At 55.1% G+C, this 14,415-nt stretch overlaps 5 protein-coding genes across 5 annotated transcripts; 2 read left to right on the top strand and 3 right to left on the bottom strand.

Annotated features, from left to right (window-relative positions):
* Positions 1–1,003: 1,003 nt before the first annotated feature.
* Positions 1,004–4,275, bottom strand: BU26DRAFT_129025 (uncharacterized protein). Its single transcript, XM_033819624.1, has 5 exons — positions 3,733–4,275; positions 2,716–3,686; positions 2,133–2,663; positions 1,406–1,988; positions 1,004–1,343 (listed from the first exon to the last, which is right to left on the bottom strand). Exons 1-5 carry the CDS (start codon positions 4,169–4,171, stop codon positions 1,234–1,236), a joined length of 2,634 nt encoding a protein of 877 aa, XP_033677589.1. The 5' UTR covers positions 4,172–4,275; the 3' UTR covers positions 1,004–1,233.
* A 1,283-nt stretch (positions 4,276–5,558) lies between these two features.
* BU26DRAFT_129058 (uncharacterized protein) lies at positions 5,559–8,390 on the top strand. Its single transcript, XM_033819625.1, has 4 exons — positions 5,559–5,816; positions 5,867–7,364; positions 7,422–8,133; positions 8,219–8,390. The coding sequence occupies exons 2-4, from the start codon at positions 6,031–6,033 to the stop codon at positions 8,228–8,230; spliced, it is 2,058 nt and encodes a 685-aa protein (XP_033677588.1). The 5' UTR covers positions 5,559–5,816; positions 5,867–6,030; the 3' UTR covers positions 8,231–8,390.
* Positions 8,391–8,550: 160 nt separating this feature from the next.
* BU26DRAFT_570658 (uncharacterized protein) lies at positions 8,551–8,871 on the bottom strand (the record flags this gene model as incomplete). Its single annotated transcript, XM_033834041.1, has 2 exons — positions 8,551–8,651; positions 8,703–8,871. The coding sequence occupies 2 exons, from the start codon at positions 8,869–8,871 to the stop codon at positions 8,551–8,553; spliced, it is 270 nt and encodes an 89-aa protein (XP_033677587.1).
* Positions 8,872–10,391: 1,520 nt separating this feature from the next.
* On the top strand, positions 10,392–12,230 carry BU26DRAFT_524183 (uncharacterized protein). The gene has a single exon (XM_033830225.1). The coding sequence runs from the start codon at positions 10,542–10,544 to the stop codon at positions 12,003–12,005; it is 1,464 nt and encodes a 487-aa protein (XP_033677586.1). The 5' UTR covers positions 10,392–10,541; the 3' UTR covers positions 12,006–12,230.
* A 453-nt stretch (positions 12,231–12,683) lies between these two features.
* On the bottom strand, positions 12,684–13,634 carry BU26DRAFT_534655 (uncharacterized protein; the record flags this gene model as incomplete). The annotated part of the gene is made up of 2 exons (XM_033831227.1): positions 12,684–13,423; positions 13,487–13,634. 2 exons carry the CDS (start codon positions 13,632–13,634, stop codon positions 12,684–12,686), a joined length of 888 nt encoding a protein of 295 aa, XP_033677585.1.
* Between the last annotated feature and the right edge of the window lie 781 nt (positions 13,635–14,415).

Genomic DNA, 14,415 nt, shown 5'->3' with positions numbered 1-14,415 from the left:
GATTGATTTTGCTTGTACCGAAGAAAAGGTTCAGAGCGTCTTCTTGAAGACATCGCCTCCGTATTTCCCGGAAACAAGTTAGTTAGTACTAAGTAACCGACCATAAGAGTAGGTACCTCGACGTAGCTGGCGATACGTTCAGGACCACTTCTCCCATTCAGTTATTCCTCAAGTGGGCGAAATACCAGACCAGAGCAGACTAGAAAGAAAGAAAGTTAGCACTCGGGAAATCTTCCCCCTTAGCGTAGTTCAGCCAGCAGACTACAGACATCGAACGACTGGTGGCAATATCTACCCACGTGCAGCCAAATCACAATAGTAATACTATCTGTCGTCACCCACAAGGCATACCTACCTACATTCTTCTCCCTCCCCACCCCCGCACTGTGCATTTCCGCACTTTCCCTTTCCAGCCTCTGCCGCTGCTTCTACTAGTAGGTACATCAAAATCCAGCCAGCCAGCTAAGGCAATCCGGCACACCCGCGTTGTGCAACCTCGGGGTTGTGGAGTGAGATGAGTGAGTGCATGAGTGAGTGCGCCAGCCGGAGATCCATCGTGACCGGTCCTCTTGGCGCTCACTACCGACCGAGTGACCGGTCAGATCCCCGGATTCCGGTGAGTGACTGAGTATGCATGCGGGCGGCTTTGTCTGGATATGGATATGCAGTGAGTGAGGAATCGCTGAGAATCAAGAGTATGTCGCGCCACGTGCTGCACGTCCGCTGGTAGGTCTTGCATGGCATGTGATCACGGCTATTCTGAATTGCATGCATGCTATGCTATGCTACTCCGTACAACACTACGAACAGGACAAACAGCTAATCTGGTCTGGTCTAGTCACTCCGTTTCTAACAACTAACCAAGACTGATATGAGAAAGATGGGGGAGGGGTGAAGAGGGTACAACAAAAGCCCCCTAGATTGCAAAAAAGGCCGTTAGGGTGGAAAGTGTGTTGTAGGAGTCTCAATATGCTGTCTGTCTGTCATGCATCTTGAAAAGATTGTTCGTGAAGGTCGTCAACGTATATAACACCCCGAAGTCCCACCGCCGCTGGAACGCTTCAATAAGAGAATACAAGCCGTGAAATGTAGTAGAGTAACCCGAAAAGACAAAGTCATGAAAGATGGATGGATGCTTCGAAAACGGGAGCCACGTGTCCGAGGCTGGGGAAAAAGCCAGCCTCAAGGACGGTGGGTGCACGGAAAACTGGTCGAAGCGAGTGCGTGAAGTCGTTATGACGGCAGCCAGAAAGAAAGTAGGAATGAGCCGACAAGGCGAGCCGTGTACTTGGCCTGGTTCGAGGCCGAAATACTGATGCTCTGCCTCTTCTGCAGATAATCGGCTATACCATCGTTAGCTCCTTGATGCAACACACACGGTTTAAAGGCTATGGAAAAGACTCACTGTTATCCTTCACCAACTGCGCCACGCTCCTCACAAACGTAACGCTGCTTTCGTCGCCAAACCCAACCTCCTTCTCCCACTCGTGCTCCGCGTCGCGCAGCGGATTGCACTTGCGGTTGTACTTCCACCTGAAGATCTGGCTGATAAAGTTCATCCTGGCATCGACCTCGCGGCACGCAATATCCGCCTGTGCCTGCGCATCGCGCGCATCGAAGCCCTCGGTAGCCGCGCGCGTCGCCATGACCTGGTGGATAGTCTTCTGCTGGTCTTCGTGCGCCATGGCCATGCAGACGACGGCGACGAAGGCCGACACCCACTTGTCGCAGCCCTTGGATGATTTGAAGATTTGCTGGAGCTTGTTGAGGACGTGGGTTAGGGTGCTGCGCTGCAGGCGCGCGAAGAAGTATTTTAGTTGGCGGTTGGTCATGCGTGGGGAGGTGTAGTTCTGGATGTAGGCGGAGGGGCCGGTGTAGGAGTGCATTTTGGAGAGGGTTTGGGTTTTGGTTTCTTCGGCTATGGTGAGGGTGTGGGACATTATATAGGTTGTTACGAGGAGGCGGAAGACTTCGCGGAGGAGTTTGGCCTGTCGCTCAGTGTTAGTTCGTCTCTCTGGGGTTGTGCTGATGCGTCTCGGTGCTTCTTCCGCTCGTGCTTACGGTGAGCGTCCGATCGTTGATATGCCTTGCCACACTACGCACAAAGAGTGAATTGGGAAATGGAAACGTACCTCATCCTCAGCCTTTGGTTTAACTCTCGTCAAGAGCTTGAGCAATCTGGGAGCGAAGTCGTTGTCGTCTTCAGCCCAGCAGATATCCGCAAACGCATCCATGTGGTTATCCACAATCTCGTTGACATACTTATCGTACTTCTTCTCCTCATTATGATTGATATGCACCATGCCCAGCGCGGGGCTCCTCTTCTTAAGCGAGTACCTTTGCTGCGTCTGCGGATCCGTCTGGTACTGGATCTGCACGAGCAGCTCATCGCCGCGCGGCGCAAACTCGTACACCTTGACCGGGATCCGCGGCATGCTCTGGCTGCACGTCATGTAGATGGTGATTTCGGTGTTCCCCCACTGCTGGATGAATTGGGACACGAAGTGCGTCAGGTGCGTGTCCTCATGGATCTGCATGGTCAGCATGGGGAGGAAGTACGGCGCCAGCTCGACGAGCTTGATGCGCGAGCAGCCGAGGCCGCAGTCTGCATTGGGGCGCTGCGAGCGCTTCAAGCAGCGTTCGCAGATGTCGCCGGGTCCGCACTGGGAGCTGTCAATCCAAACGCCTCAGGAAGAGGGAAATCCAAAATCTTACTTTGTCTCGCTGTAGCACGCAGTGCCAGCACGCGACGATCTTGCGCATGTCATGTGCCGACTTGGCTACCTTTGGGTCCAAATGCGTTCCGAGTTGCCGTCCACCGGGACGGCCGGTGCCCTTATTAGAGGACGTCCGACGACCAAGCTGAGATTCCGGCTCCGGCGATGCATCGAAAGATCCTTCGCCCATTACCTCCACGGGCGATGGAGCAGGTGGAAGCCGAGTATCGAATGGCTTGTTGGGATAAGGATCGATCATCATATTTGCCTCCGACTGCGTGTACGAAGAGTACATGCCCTCGGAGCCGCCGGGGCTGGCTGCTGATGCCTGCGGGCTGGCAACTCCTCTCTGGAACGATGTCCGTACAGGATGGTCAATAGACGATGTGGTCGGTGATGCAGGCTGGTAGGAGTCTGTCCCGGTGATATATGTCTCCGTAAAAAGAGGAGACGTTGCGTCGAGGTTGACGAAGTTCTGGGAGTCTGGGCGTGGTGAGGCTGGGGTGAACTTCATCTCGATACGATTGTCGGTTTGCATTTGGGGTTGGTTCTGCGTGCGGTTGTTCGCTTGTTGTTGGATGAAGTTCTGCTGAGCTGCTATGGCGAAGAGGTCTTGTGGCGGAGCCATGGTCTCGTTCGGGGAGACGAGGTAGTTGGGGTCAGTGTTGTTCATGGCCCAGTAATCGACGTCATTAACGAAGGCAGAGTAGTCCAGGGGATCAGTGGCAGGGTCGAAGACGGCAATCCCAGAGCGCGGCGTATTGGGGTTTCGTGGAGGCCCTTGGCCAGTCCAAGGGTCCTGTTGCGGTGGCTGGCGCGTATAGTTCTGGGTCTGGCCAAAGAAGGTGTTAAACTGCTGAGACTGGACTGTGTTCTGGAGTGGCCGGCTTTGCATTGTGAACTGGGTGTGGTATTGCGGTGGTTGAGAGGCCTGAGCGGCCAACGTAGCATAGACTGAGTCTTGGATGGCTGTGACTTGTTAATCGCGGGCGCACTGAATCACGGAGTCACATACCCTGATCAGAGATTGTTCCTTGGGCTGTGAAGAACATGTTGGTCTCTATAGAGGGAATGGCGCCCTGGGAGACCTGGGTCGCCATGATGCCTCCATTTTGACTCTGGTAGAAGTTCCGTACGGACTCGGTGTCCAGCATCTCAACCTCGAATATGGTGTCGTCCGGCGTCCTGACAGAGGTGGGAGAATTGGATAAGCTGCCGAAGCTATCATCGTAGACCATCTGATCGGGTTGATCTGGCAGCACTTCAGGGCCTCGCGAGGCGTTGCGACTCTGCGGCGGGGTGCTCAGAGGGCCCGGTGAGTGTCCAGTATGATTGATCAAGGACGTAGGCGTTTTCGAGCGTTGCGAATCATACTGGCCATATCCAAATGCGTTCGGCGCGACCAAAGCCTGAGGCTGCTCCTGGTACGGGTAGAACTGTGAGTAGTTGGACATGGTGCGCAAAAAGGCCGTTGACGGCGGGCCGATGAGATTAAGCCAAAGTCAGACACTGACTGCGCATCAGTTGCCTTGCGGACTGCCTTGCGGGAAGAATTACGCCAGGGCCCGGTTCTGAAGGCTGGTGGCCGAAGGAGAAATCCAAGCACAGCTCGTATTGTCGCGCGGATTGGACCACGAAGAAGCGCGAAGCAAGCGACCGGGGATGCGACACTGGTCCGCCAAAACTGAGGGACGACCAGCGCAAGACTCGAGGGACGGTAAGAAGATGAAGTGTCTCACTGGCAAGCGGCTGAAAGATAGAGCAGCGCAGACGCTGCTCTCTCGCAGCTCTGCGAGCAATTACTCTGACCCCGCGCAAGACCGGTGAACAGAGGCTTGCGGGAATGCAGCTATTGGTCTAGCTCCATGGCCCGAGATGCACAGCATTCGGGTCGCACCAAGCGCAGTCGCGGGTAACTCGCCGCAATCACCAAACTTTTAAGAGGAGGGCGTCATGAGGAGACCAACGCGAAGCATACCGTGAAGAACCGAAGCCATTTCGTCCTCTCTCTTTTGTCTTTTGCCTCTCGATCTCCTGATGAATTGCCGACGGCAGGATGCCTCAGGCTCGTGGGCTGTCGCGAAACGCACACAGCCACGCTCGCTAACTGCTGGGCCGGCGCTCCCCAAGACGAAAAGAGACGTCGCACAAGAGCTGATGAAATGATGAGCGCGGGATTGGGGATTGTGCTTTTTGCTGCGGCTCTGCCGCATTGACCGGTTTGGACGAAGCACGAACAACGCACGCAGATAACAGGCCTTCGAACGCTCAAGCCAATCGTTTGCTCGGAGGGCGCCGCCAGTGCGCAGATTCCCATCGCTTGCGCATCCTTCTGCAGCAGCACACCAAGAGACGCAGCATGACAGTGTGCAGCAGATCGCCGGAACGCCAGCACATCCCTCGATATGAAGTCTTCCATGGGCAGAAGTGGTATGGACTTCCTCGGAGGAGTGCTGATCAGGACGGCAGCCACAGCCGTAGTTTCAGCCTTAACTTGAGGCGGTGCTGTTTGGCGTCAGATTGCCAGTGGAGCGGCTCTCCTCGTCGCAGGATGGATACGGCATGGGACGGCTGCCGGCTTCCTGGCGCTGCGTCTCTGACCGCAACTTCGGATGATTCTGCCTCGCTGCGCAGGACACTCCATCGCCTCGCTTTTCTTTTCAGGGCTTCCATCAGCGGTCATCGAAAGACGAGGAGAATAACGCAGCGAAGATAATCAGGCAGCACTCAGAGCCGCGACAATGGAGTCTCTGCATCTTGGAGGAGACGATGGACGACGGTTGATGAGTAGCAGCAAGGCGTAGCCCAAAAGGGCAGCCCTTTTATTCCGAGCACTCCGGTACTTGGCGCCTTTAGGAATCTCCCAACAACTCCAGCGAATCAGTCCCGCAAAACGTAATCCTACCGCGTCGACGATCAGCGCCGGAGCTCAAGATACCCTCAATCCTCCGTCTTCGGAGTCACTGCTGAACAGTCATGGACGAGCAATTGGGCAATGACCCAATTCCCACTTCCGCAATGACACCTGTCTCATCATCCTCGCCTCATCGCAGATTGCGCATGGCAACGCGAGATGCTGCGAAGAAACGGAAAGCCCAGGTCAGTCTCACTCCGAGAGCAGTGGTTCACGCTTACTAATTAATGTGTAGGTCTTGCGAGCCATGTCGAATCTCCAAGATTCGGTGTGACCATACGACGCCTACGTGCGACAAATGCCAGTCGCGCGGAATCACAGAACAAGTTAGCATCAAGCGGAACCATCATCATGCTCTTGATGTTGATGTTTGGATAGTGCTTTTACCATCCGGCGCCAATGACCAAACCACCCGGGACGCCACGAAAACAACCTGAACCTCGTCGTCGCGTCACGAAGTCCAGGTACTCCGAGCCATGCGAAACGCGCGGTCACGGGCAGCTCACGTCGCTGAGCTTGAGCCCTACCACGCTCCGGAATGACCTTGGCGGTGCCGCCTCAAGCCATGGGGCGAGCATGTGGCCAACGCCTCCTGATTCCGCTACGAGATCCACAACGCAGAGCGGCGCAGATCCCGCTCGGAGCTTCTATCTCGGCTCGACAAGCTATGCCAGCGTCTTTGCGGAAGAGCAGCCCATGCCGGATTCAATCCACGAGCAGCCTCCCGAAAGGATGAGTGCGACGCCGTCTATAGCGTCCAGCGGGCCGGTTGGAACACGACGTTGCCGAATGAGCATAGCCGCATCAATCGTGTCGAAGCTCGCTCCCTTCTCTCTATTCGAAAGATGCGTAGAGATGTACTTCAAGGTCCACAAAGCGTCCGCTTTAAATGGACCTCTCGTCATGTCTGTATTGCCCCAGCTTCGGAAAGATCTGGAGCAGCTGGCCAGCATGGCGGACCCATATCCTGCCTATGCCGAGATTACGAGAAACACTGCTCGGCCCTTAAAGGTGCCCTCCACCATGGTGCCGTCGGAGTTTCACACGCTTTGCACAGGCCAGAATCTGCGGTGGGAGACCATGGGCCTAGCCTTGATCATCTCCGGATCGATTGCGCAATTCAGTTCCCCCGATGCGCCCATCTTCGACCTGGGGAACGGCAGGATGATAGATAGAGATGAATTCATAGAGGATACGATGCATGTGAGCAACGACTGCATTAATCTCTGCCAGGTCCACGGCGCAGTCAACGACATCATGGTCTGGCTCATCTATGCCAACCTCCTCGTCACTAGCAACTTCTATGGAGACAATTACCACGGTGTTTGGCGACGAATGGGCGACACTGTATCAGCACTATACGCCGAGGGCATTCACTGCGAGGACAGCGATGAGCCGTTCTTCCTCCGGGAGCAGCGAAGGAGGATGTATGCTGCAGTATATAGGAGCGACAAGTGCTTGGCCGTATTCTTCGGTCGTCCGCCAATGATGTCGTGGCGCTATAGCGACCGGAAAGAGCCATTAGATATCGACGACGAGATCATGGCAAGCGACGATCCCGTGCTGCTAAACGAAGCGCTCTCGAAGCTCGACAGCGAGGGCTGGAACACAGAGGGCAGGATCTCTGCCATTTCCTGGATCAAGCTGCGGTTCCGGATGGCGAAAGTCAAAGAGCGCTTTCTCCAGCTGTCTCTCGCCGGCGACAAGAATTGCGACATGACAGACAAGATACAGTAAGACAAGCCCTTCATAATTCTACACGCCTCGTGTCTCGAAGCTGACAAGTCCAGAACGATAATCGAAGACTACCGCCAATGCTGGGAAACCATGCCCCCACACCTGCGCTACGACCTCTACGACGAAGACTCAGCCTGGTCCGCCGTCGGCCAGCCCATTGCCCTGCGCATGATCTCCGCCTACCTCGAATACCTGCACACCGACTTCCAGATGCAGCGGCTGCTGCGCCGCCAGACGCAAATGGCCGTGCCCGCGCTGCTGGAAAACTCCATGAAGCTGCTGTCCACGGTGCTCGTCTTCAACAAGCAGCGCGACCAGGAGTACGACATCCGCCGCCACTTCCCCACGCTCGTGCTATTCTACTGCCTGCCGAGCGCCGGCGTCCTGGCGCTCGAACTGCGCAGATGCACGCTGGAGAATGTGCCGCTGCCGAGCACGGTCAGCCGCGCGGATATTATACGGAATCTGTCGGTGCTGATATCGTGTTTGGAGTGGGCGATTCTGCCGGGCGACGGGAACCATAAGCTGTGCAGCGAGCTGAATAAGATGCTGGCGCTGGTGCTGGACGAGGTGCTGAACTATCAGCCGCCGGCGAATAATGAGAGTCAGGGTGAGGGCGGGAATGCAGGCGTGGTGGGAGCGGGTGGTGGAGCGGGAGGGACGAGCGGGTTCTTTGATATGCCGTTGATTGATGGCATGGAGCCGATTCCGACGGAGAGTGAGGACTTTTTGAATTGGTTGGATAATGCTAATTGGAATAATACGGTACGTACAATTTCCGTGCTGAGCGAGGTTGCGGAGAGGAACCCGTGTTCGTGGAGAGGTGTGGATCGTGCTGACAGAGGAACAGTATCTCTTTTAAGGTATATCCTTCGGGCAGGGCGTCACGGCATCGGCGTTAAACGGAAGCACACTAGATCGAAGCTCCCTTCCATCATGGATGCTGTGGATATGGCATGCTCATCATGGACAAGACCTAGCTCGACATACGAAGAGGTCAACGATTATACATTCTGTTACCTGGGTATTACTTCCAAAAGAACGCCAGTATTCATTCTACCCCCTCGCATGTTCCATTCCGCAACTTCTTCGACCCGGAGATGCGCCCTTGCCAGTTCCTATCACTCCCAAGCAACGTATCCTCTCGTTCTGCGTATGTATTCCCACTGCCCCGAGACCCCTCTACCGCGTCGACGCATACGTCGCCGCAGCAGCATAGAACGGCTCCTTGTTCACGTACTGCTTCGGCTTCTTCTCCTTGCTTGAAGTCGAAGACCCGGATGCTGCGGATGGCGTCAGTATAATCCAGAGGGCTCGCTTGAATGGTTTCATACACTTTCGGCGGTGGAAGATTCCCGTCAGACTCTTCTTCGAGCTATTCGATGTGACGGAGAAGGCATCGGAAGGTGTGTAAGGCGGTGGAGCGGAGGAGGTGGACACGCGTGGAGTGGACTTCTCATTCGAAGTATTCATAGTAGAAGAGGTGTTGGTATTAGAGGACATGGCGATGAGTCAGGCGTATTTAGCGTTCGACGACGAGAGTCACCGAGAAAGTCAGAATTGGTAGTTCGACAGAGATAGAGGAATGAAGACAGCAGAATTGATACTAAGTAGATATCTTCGAGCTTGTGGAGAGATGCTGAGTGAGATATCTACCTCCAGGCGTGCCATCCCCACATCTTATACCTGCCTGCCATCATATTCCTCCACCCATTCCCCCCTTCTTACCGGAATGACTCAACCAAGCCAACCCTCACAACAGCCGCACACCGTTCACCCGTCCCCTCGGACATATCTTACTCATATCCCGCTATAACGCAAGCTCCTAACCGCAGCAACAGCCATTAAGCGTGATGTCCCTCCAGGCAGAAACAGTCACCACGCACCCTAGCCTCGTATGGTCACTTCCGCATGCGGACTAGGCATGGAATTGGACGAAGCGAAATACGCGGCCTGGTCTGGCCTGGCCCCCGGAGGAATTGGGATTTGCGAGCACCGGTGCTGGGAAGGGAATGTCCGAGCACCGGCGGGTCGGCGTTGGAGGGAGGAGTTGGGTGTGAGGCGTTCGGAGTTGAATGTATGCCGGTGGGAGGTTTAGTCCGAAGCGAGGAGTCATAGAGGCGTAGGATTACCTAGGGCAGATGCGGTGTATTTGGCGGTATTGGCATCGAGAAAAGGGTGTTACTTGCGGGTGGGACTAAAAAAGCCTTGTTTATGCTGCCGTGGAGATGCTTGGTGAGCTTGTCATGCTGAATGTGGGGTTGGTAGAGGGGTCCTGGTTCTGGGGTTCGTAAGTGTCTTCCGCGTCTCATGTCATCTTGAGCGAGCTGTCTTCTTCTCGTGCATACTTGCTCTCTGTGTGAAAAAATAGGAAGCGTGTCTACGCGTCTAGTCTTCCTCTGCTACCCGGGCTTGTCACGCCAATTGAGAATTGTTCGAATCCAACTTTGGAATCCGAGCACTCAATGCCTCTCGCTTCCAGTACCATCAAGAACGCCGATTTGTTGATATTGGGGTTCACAGTTCTGAATGTCTCTTAAAAATGAAGATGTTTGCAGTGGTGGCCATCCCGCTGTGGAGGAAGGATGGAAAGCGCAGATTACTGGACCCGTCTTAGCGTGTACCTCTGTACTTGATAGGACTGGTTCGATCTATCTCCTTCCAATCATTCATCGAAACAATTAAGCGGCGACAATGAACCTTCAATGTCTGGGTAGCTGCACGTTGCTGCGTACAGAGTGTTGTGCCATGGATCAGCCCTGAGCCATCATAATAGAAGACTCGAAGATCACACTCTCTTATAGCTGCATCCGATTTCATCAATAAGCTGGGAGAGGAAGAACATTGGAAGCTTTCGAAAGGGTTATATTCGTTGGCTACATTGCGCATGGTGAACTTCCATGTTGAACCAATCGGAAGTCGGCACGTGACTGCTGGTGCCTTACGTGAACCTGCAGGGATAAGCGCCAAGACCGAGGGCGTGGAACTTGGGATTTCTGAGTGAACATGCCCTTTCTCTCATCCCTCTCTCCCACCACAGACCCCTTTTGCAGCCGCTCTCTCACGTCGGGCGGACCATCTTGTCTACCGTAAACTGCGGTCACTTTTCTACTGCAAAAACCATAGCCCGCCCTTCGCAAGACCTGCAATCCTCGACCACAACCTCCGCCGCTATGGCCGCGCCAAAGGCCGGCGGCTTCAAGCTCTCACTTTCCGGAGCGAAGAACAAAGCTGGACTCACATCAACTCCGCAGCGTCCCGCAAAGCGCCCACGCCTCGATCTCGGCGACGACGCACCCGAGGAGGACAACAAGCAAGAGATTTCGGGCTGGGACGCAGCAGAAGGCGGTGCAGTAGATGCAAGCGGCAAGAAGGAGGAATCGAAAGGCCCTCGGGTCATCCCGCCGCTGCCAAACCGCAATTGGCGCGAGGAGGTGCGGAAGAGGCAGCTCGCCAGAGCCGGTGGCCAGGGTAACCAGGATGGCGTGAATACGGAGGAGTCGAAGATGGCATACGGCTTGACTACATTCAAGAAAGACGCGCAAGAGAAGAGCCCATCTCCTGAGCCCATGGATACCGCCGAGGATGGCAAGGAGGCCGACGATGGTCTCACCGAAGCGCAGCGGCTTGAGAAGAACGCCCTCGACGCACTACTTCACGGCAAGGCCACGGATCACAGCATCATCCCTATCCAGTCCGAAGAGGAAGCCTTCCAGCACGACTTCCGCGAAGCCCCCGACGCACCCACCCTCGAAGCCTACGAAGCCGTCCCCATCGAAGGTTTCGGCGCCGCGTTGCTCCGCGGTATGGGCTGGAAAGACGGCGAAGAGATCGGGCACGACAAGAAACCGGCGGTCAAGCCTAAAGAAATCAAGCGTCGTCCTGCTTTACTAGGCATCGGTGCGAAGGAGGAAGCGGCTGTGGGCATTGAGCTGGGGGAATGGGGCAAGGGAAAGAATAAGGTGAAGCAGAGCTACAACCCGGTTGCGCTGCGTAACAAGGTCACTGGAGAAATTATCACCGAAGAGGAGTTGAAGGCTAGGCTCGAGGCGCAGAAGATGGTTGATGACGCGAAGCCGGAGAAGAATTCTAGCAAGTATAACGACTATGATGAAGAGAAAAGACGCCAGAAACGGAAGGAGAGAAAAGATCGGGATCTACGGGGAGAAGCCGACTACGATAGCGAGCGTCGCCGTGACAGCGATCGACGGGATGAGCGCCGGAGGGACAGAGATGACGACTCCTCGGACCGAGAGAAGAGGCGAGAGAAGAGGCGCTACCGAGACGACTATGACGACAGCGATCGGAATCGAGAAAAGAAGAGATATCGGGACGACGACTACAATGACAGCGATCGACGGCGAGAGAAGAGGAGGGACCGCAGCAGAAGCCCAGCCGACGAGAAGAGGCGCGAGAGGCGGCGTGAGCGCGATCTTCGAGAGCGGGATAGGAGCCCCGACAGCGACGACTATCGAAGGGAAAAGCGTCGCGAGCGTGAACGCCGGGACAGAGACCTGAGGAGCCCAGGCAGAGACAGCGATGACTACAGGAGAGAGAAACGCCGCGAGCGGGACCGCCACAGAGAGAAGAGAAGCAGGAGTCGGGATACTAGAGACAAGCGCGAGCTGAGGGCTTAAAAAATGCCAGAGTATCGTAGTAGGCGGTTCTGTGCTGCTTTCTGGGCCTGCTGGATGGGCGGTCGAAGGATCGCATTGGAATTAAGTAGTGACAGAACAGGAACAACGCATCCGGCGTACTCTTGCTGAGCCGTTGAACAGTGTCAGCGGTTTACATGTCAATCTAAGGAGTGCATGCATATATAGATTAGAGATACCCTGAAGCCAGAATGCGGCATCTATTACTACATGAACCCGCCCAATGTAGTGACGCAGAATCCGCAAAGGTAGCAGTACGGTTAGTAGCCGTCTTATTTTAAGGTAGTGATAATCCCAGCGTGCCTTGGGTCTTTAATGGCTTAAGCCCATTTAGGAACCAATTTCCGCAGTTGAAAGCTACCTAGGGTAAGACATGCTAGAGTGTGTAACACAATTAGCGTAATATTTGTAATCCCTTCAAGAAGATAGCAGTCCATCGAGGGGTGAAAGCACATGATAATTTCCGGGACTAGGTGTTAGAACTCTTAGGGTTATACACTACATACTACTAGTACACATGTATCCAGGTGATCCCACAGCCAGACAAGAACGCTCACGCTCATCTAATGCTTTGCGCCAAAACGCCGTCCCCCGCGGTCATTCCATCATCCGGGCGGGAAATGCAAAAGGGGAAAATATGTACAATGAAAAGAGACGGGCTCAGAAGTTCCTCGAGGCTAGCGGCGCCGGTTCCGCAGGCTTGTACGCATTCGCGTTGCCGTTGGAGTATCCATTAGCATAGCCGTTTGTGTTGGCATAGCCATCGACATGGCCATTCGTCGGTCCACGATAATATCTCTCCGGATTGGCAGCGCCATCGCCCATGTCGCCGCCCCTTGCCATCTCCATCTCGGTCTGGCGGCTCTGGTGGTGCCTGCTGCGGAGGACGGGCATGAAGTCGATGAAGAAGCTGGCGACGTAGAAGAAGAAGAAGAATGCTATGACCCACTCCAGCACCGCGGCGGTGTTCCAGTGGTGCTGGTTGCCCAGCACGCCGAAGGCGATGGCCAGCGCGAGCTCGATCAAGATGAAGTTGAGCTTGATCCAGAAGCTGATGCGCAGCACGCTGTGCTGCCGGAAGTGGATCCCTAGCCGCTGGTACTCCCAGCAGATGAAGATGGCGGACACGATGTAGCCGATGATGAAGACGGCGAGGAAGACGTTGTGCAGCCGCGGGTGCCGGACTGTGTCGAAGATGGAGAGCAGGATCAGGCCGACGCCGCCGACGATCGCGCCGACGATTGCGATGCCGCTGTATATTTTCTGCCAGATGGAGGTATTGGGGGCGAGTTTGCCCGTGTGCCGCAGCCAGCGCTCGAAGACGAAGGCGAGGTCGAAGGTTATGACGGTTACGGCGGACATGGCGATGAAGAGGGGCTTGAGACCTTGGGCGCCGACATCTGTTACTCTCTGTCAGTTTTTCTGTTCTTCGTTGGAGCATTTTAGAGGTTGGTAGGCCTTACCAGATATGTAGGCGATCCTTTGGCCCTCGTTCATGGATGGGTAGTGTGGTGAGCCCTGTGTCGTCCATGACACGAGCATGGCAATTAGCATCGCCAGCCATACTAATGAAGAAAAGATGGGGACAATCCAATAGGATATCCCCCACATGATTAAGGCAGTTCAATCCAGAGATTGCAGTGCGCTCGCGATGCTGATGCTGGCGTCCAGTGGCTCGTTGTTTGCTCGGAAGGCGCGCAATGCACGAAGGAGCAACGGCACGCGACCAGACGGAAGCAGAAGGGAAATAGAATCTTGGAAAAGCCGGGGTTTCACTCAAGGTACCGCGCGCGTCGGAGTACAAGTTCGTGATTCCAAGGAAGCGGCGACAGGAGCAATAAAATTGCATCAAGACTTGTCGATGCTACCTACCTAGGTATGATGTCACCACACATTTTACGCCGGATGGCCCGCTAAAGGCTCCGCACGATTCCGCGGCGGACGAAAGCTCGGGGTCCACGTCACTGCCGAGAATCGAGAACGTGATTCTGGCAAATGTGTCCGGCATATTATTATTGAGCGATCTTCTGATGTTGTGCCTGGATTCGCGTACGGGAGATCTAAGGTGGGCAATCCGGGAGTGGCTTGATGGCTGATGAGAAAGGGTGGCTTAGGGATTCGTAATGTGACTAAGCGCTCTGGGTTAGCGGAGGAGAGCGTTATCCCCAGCCTCGCACGAGGCTGGTGGCTGTCAAAGTGTCCACGGGTGAACTAGCCACGCGCTGGTTCCTCCATGTGGTGTTGACAGTCGAGGTTGGAGCGTCAGCAATGACATCTGGCCAAAGTTCACGATGAAGGATGAAGCGCCGGCGCTTGCTCTATTCTTGAGTGCTCAATCTCGCTTCCAAGCAGGAAATTAAGTGAGATGAAGTCCCAAACCGCGATCTCGGGC

This window comes from Trematosphaeria pertusa (genome assembly GCF_010094035.1).
Source record: "Trematosphaeria pertusa strain CBS 122368 unplaced genomic scaffold BU26scaffold_19, whole genome shotgun sequence".
NCBI lineage: Eukaryota > Fungi > Ascomycota > Dothideomycetes > Pleosporales > Trematosphaeriaceae > Trematosphaeria > Trematosphaeria pertusa.
This window is presented reverse-complemented; position numbering and strand designations above follow the sequence as displayed.

Excerpts from the sequence above, each read along its gene's own strand:
- BU26DRAFT_524183 (XM_033830225.1), top strand. The coding sequence starts at position 10,542 with ATGGCCGCGCCAAAGGCCGGCGGCTTCAAGCTCTCACTTTCCGGAGCG.
- BU26DRAFT_129025 (XM_033819624.1), bottom strand. The coding sequence starts at position 4,171 with ATGTCCAACTACTCACAGTTCTACCCGTACCAGGAGCAGCCTCAGGCT. Across the intron at positions 3,687-3,732 it reads AGGAACAATCTCTGATCAGG|CCATCCAAGACTCAGTCTAT; the intron begins GTATGTGACTCC and ends AACAAGTCACAG. Across the intron at positions 2,664-2,715 it reads GCGTGCTACAGCGAGACAAA|TGCGGACCCGGCGACATCTG; the intron begins GTAAGATTTTGG and ends GACAGCTCCCAG.
- BU26DRAFT_129058 (XM_033819625.1), top strand. The coding sequence starts at position 6,031 with ATGACCAAACCACCCGGGACGCCACGAAAACAACCTGAACCTCGTCGT. Across the intron at positions 7,365-7,421 it reads GACATGACAGACAAGATACA|AACGATAATCGAAGACTACC; the intron begins GTAAGACAAGCC and ends TGACAAGTCCAG.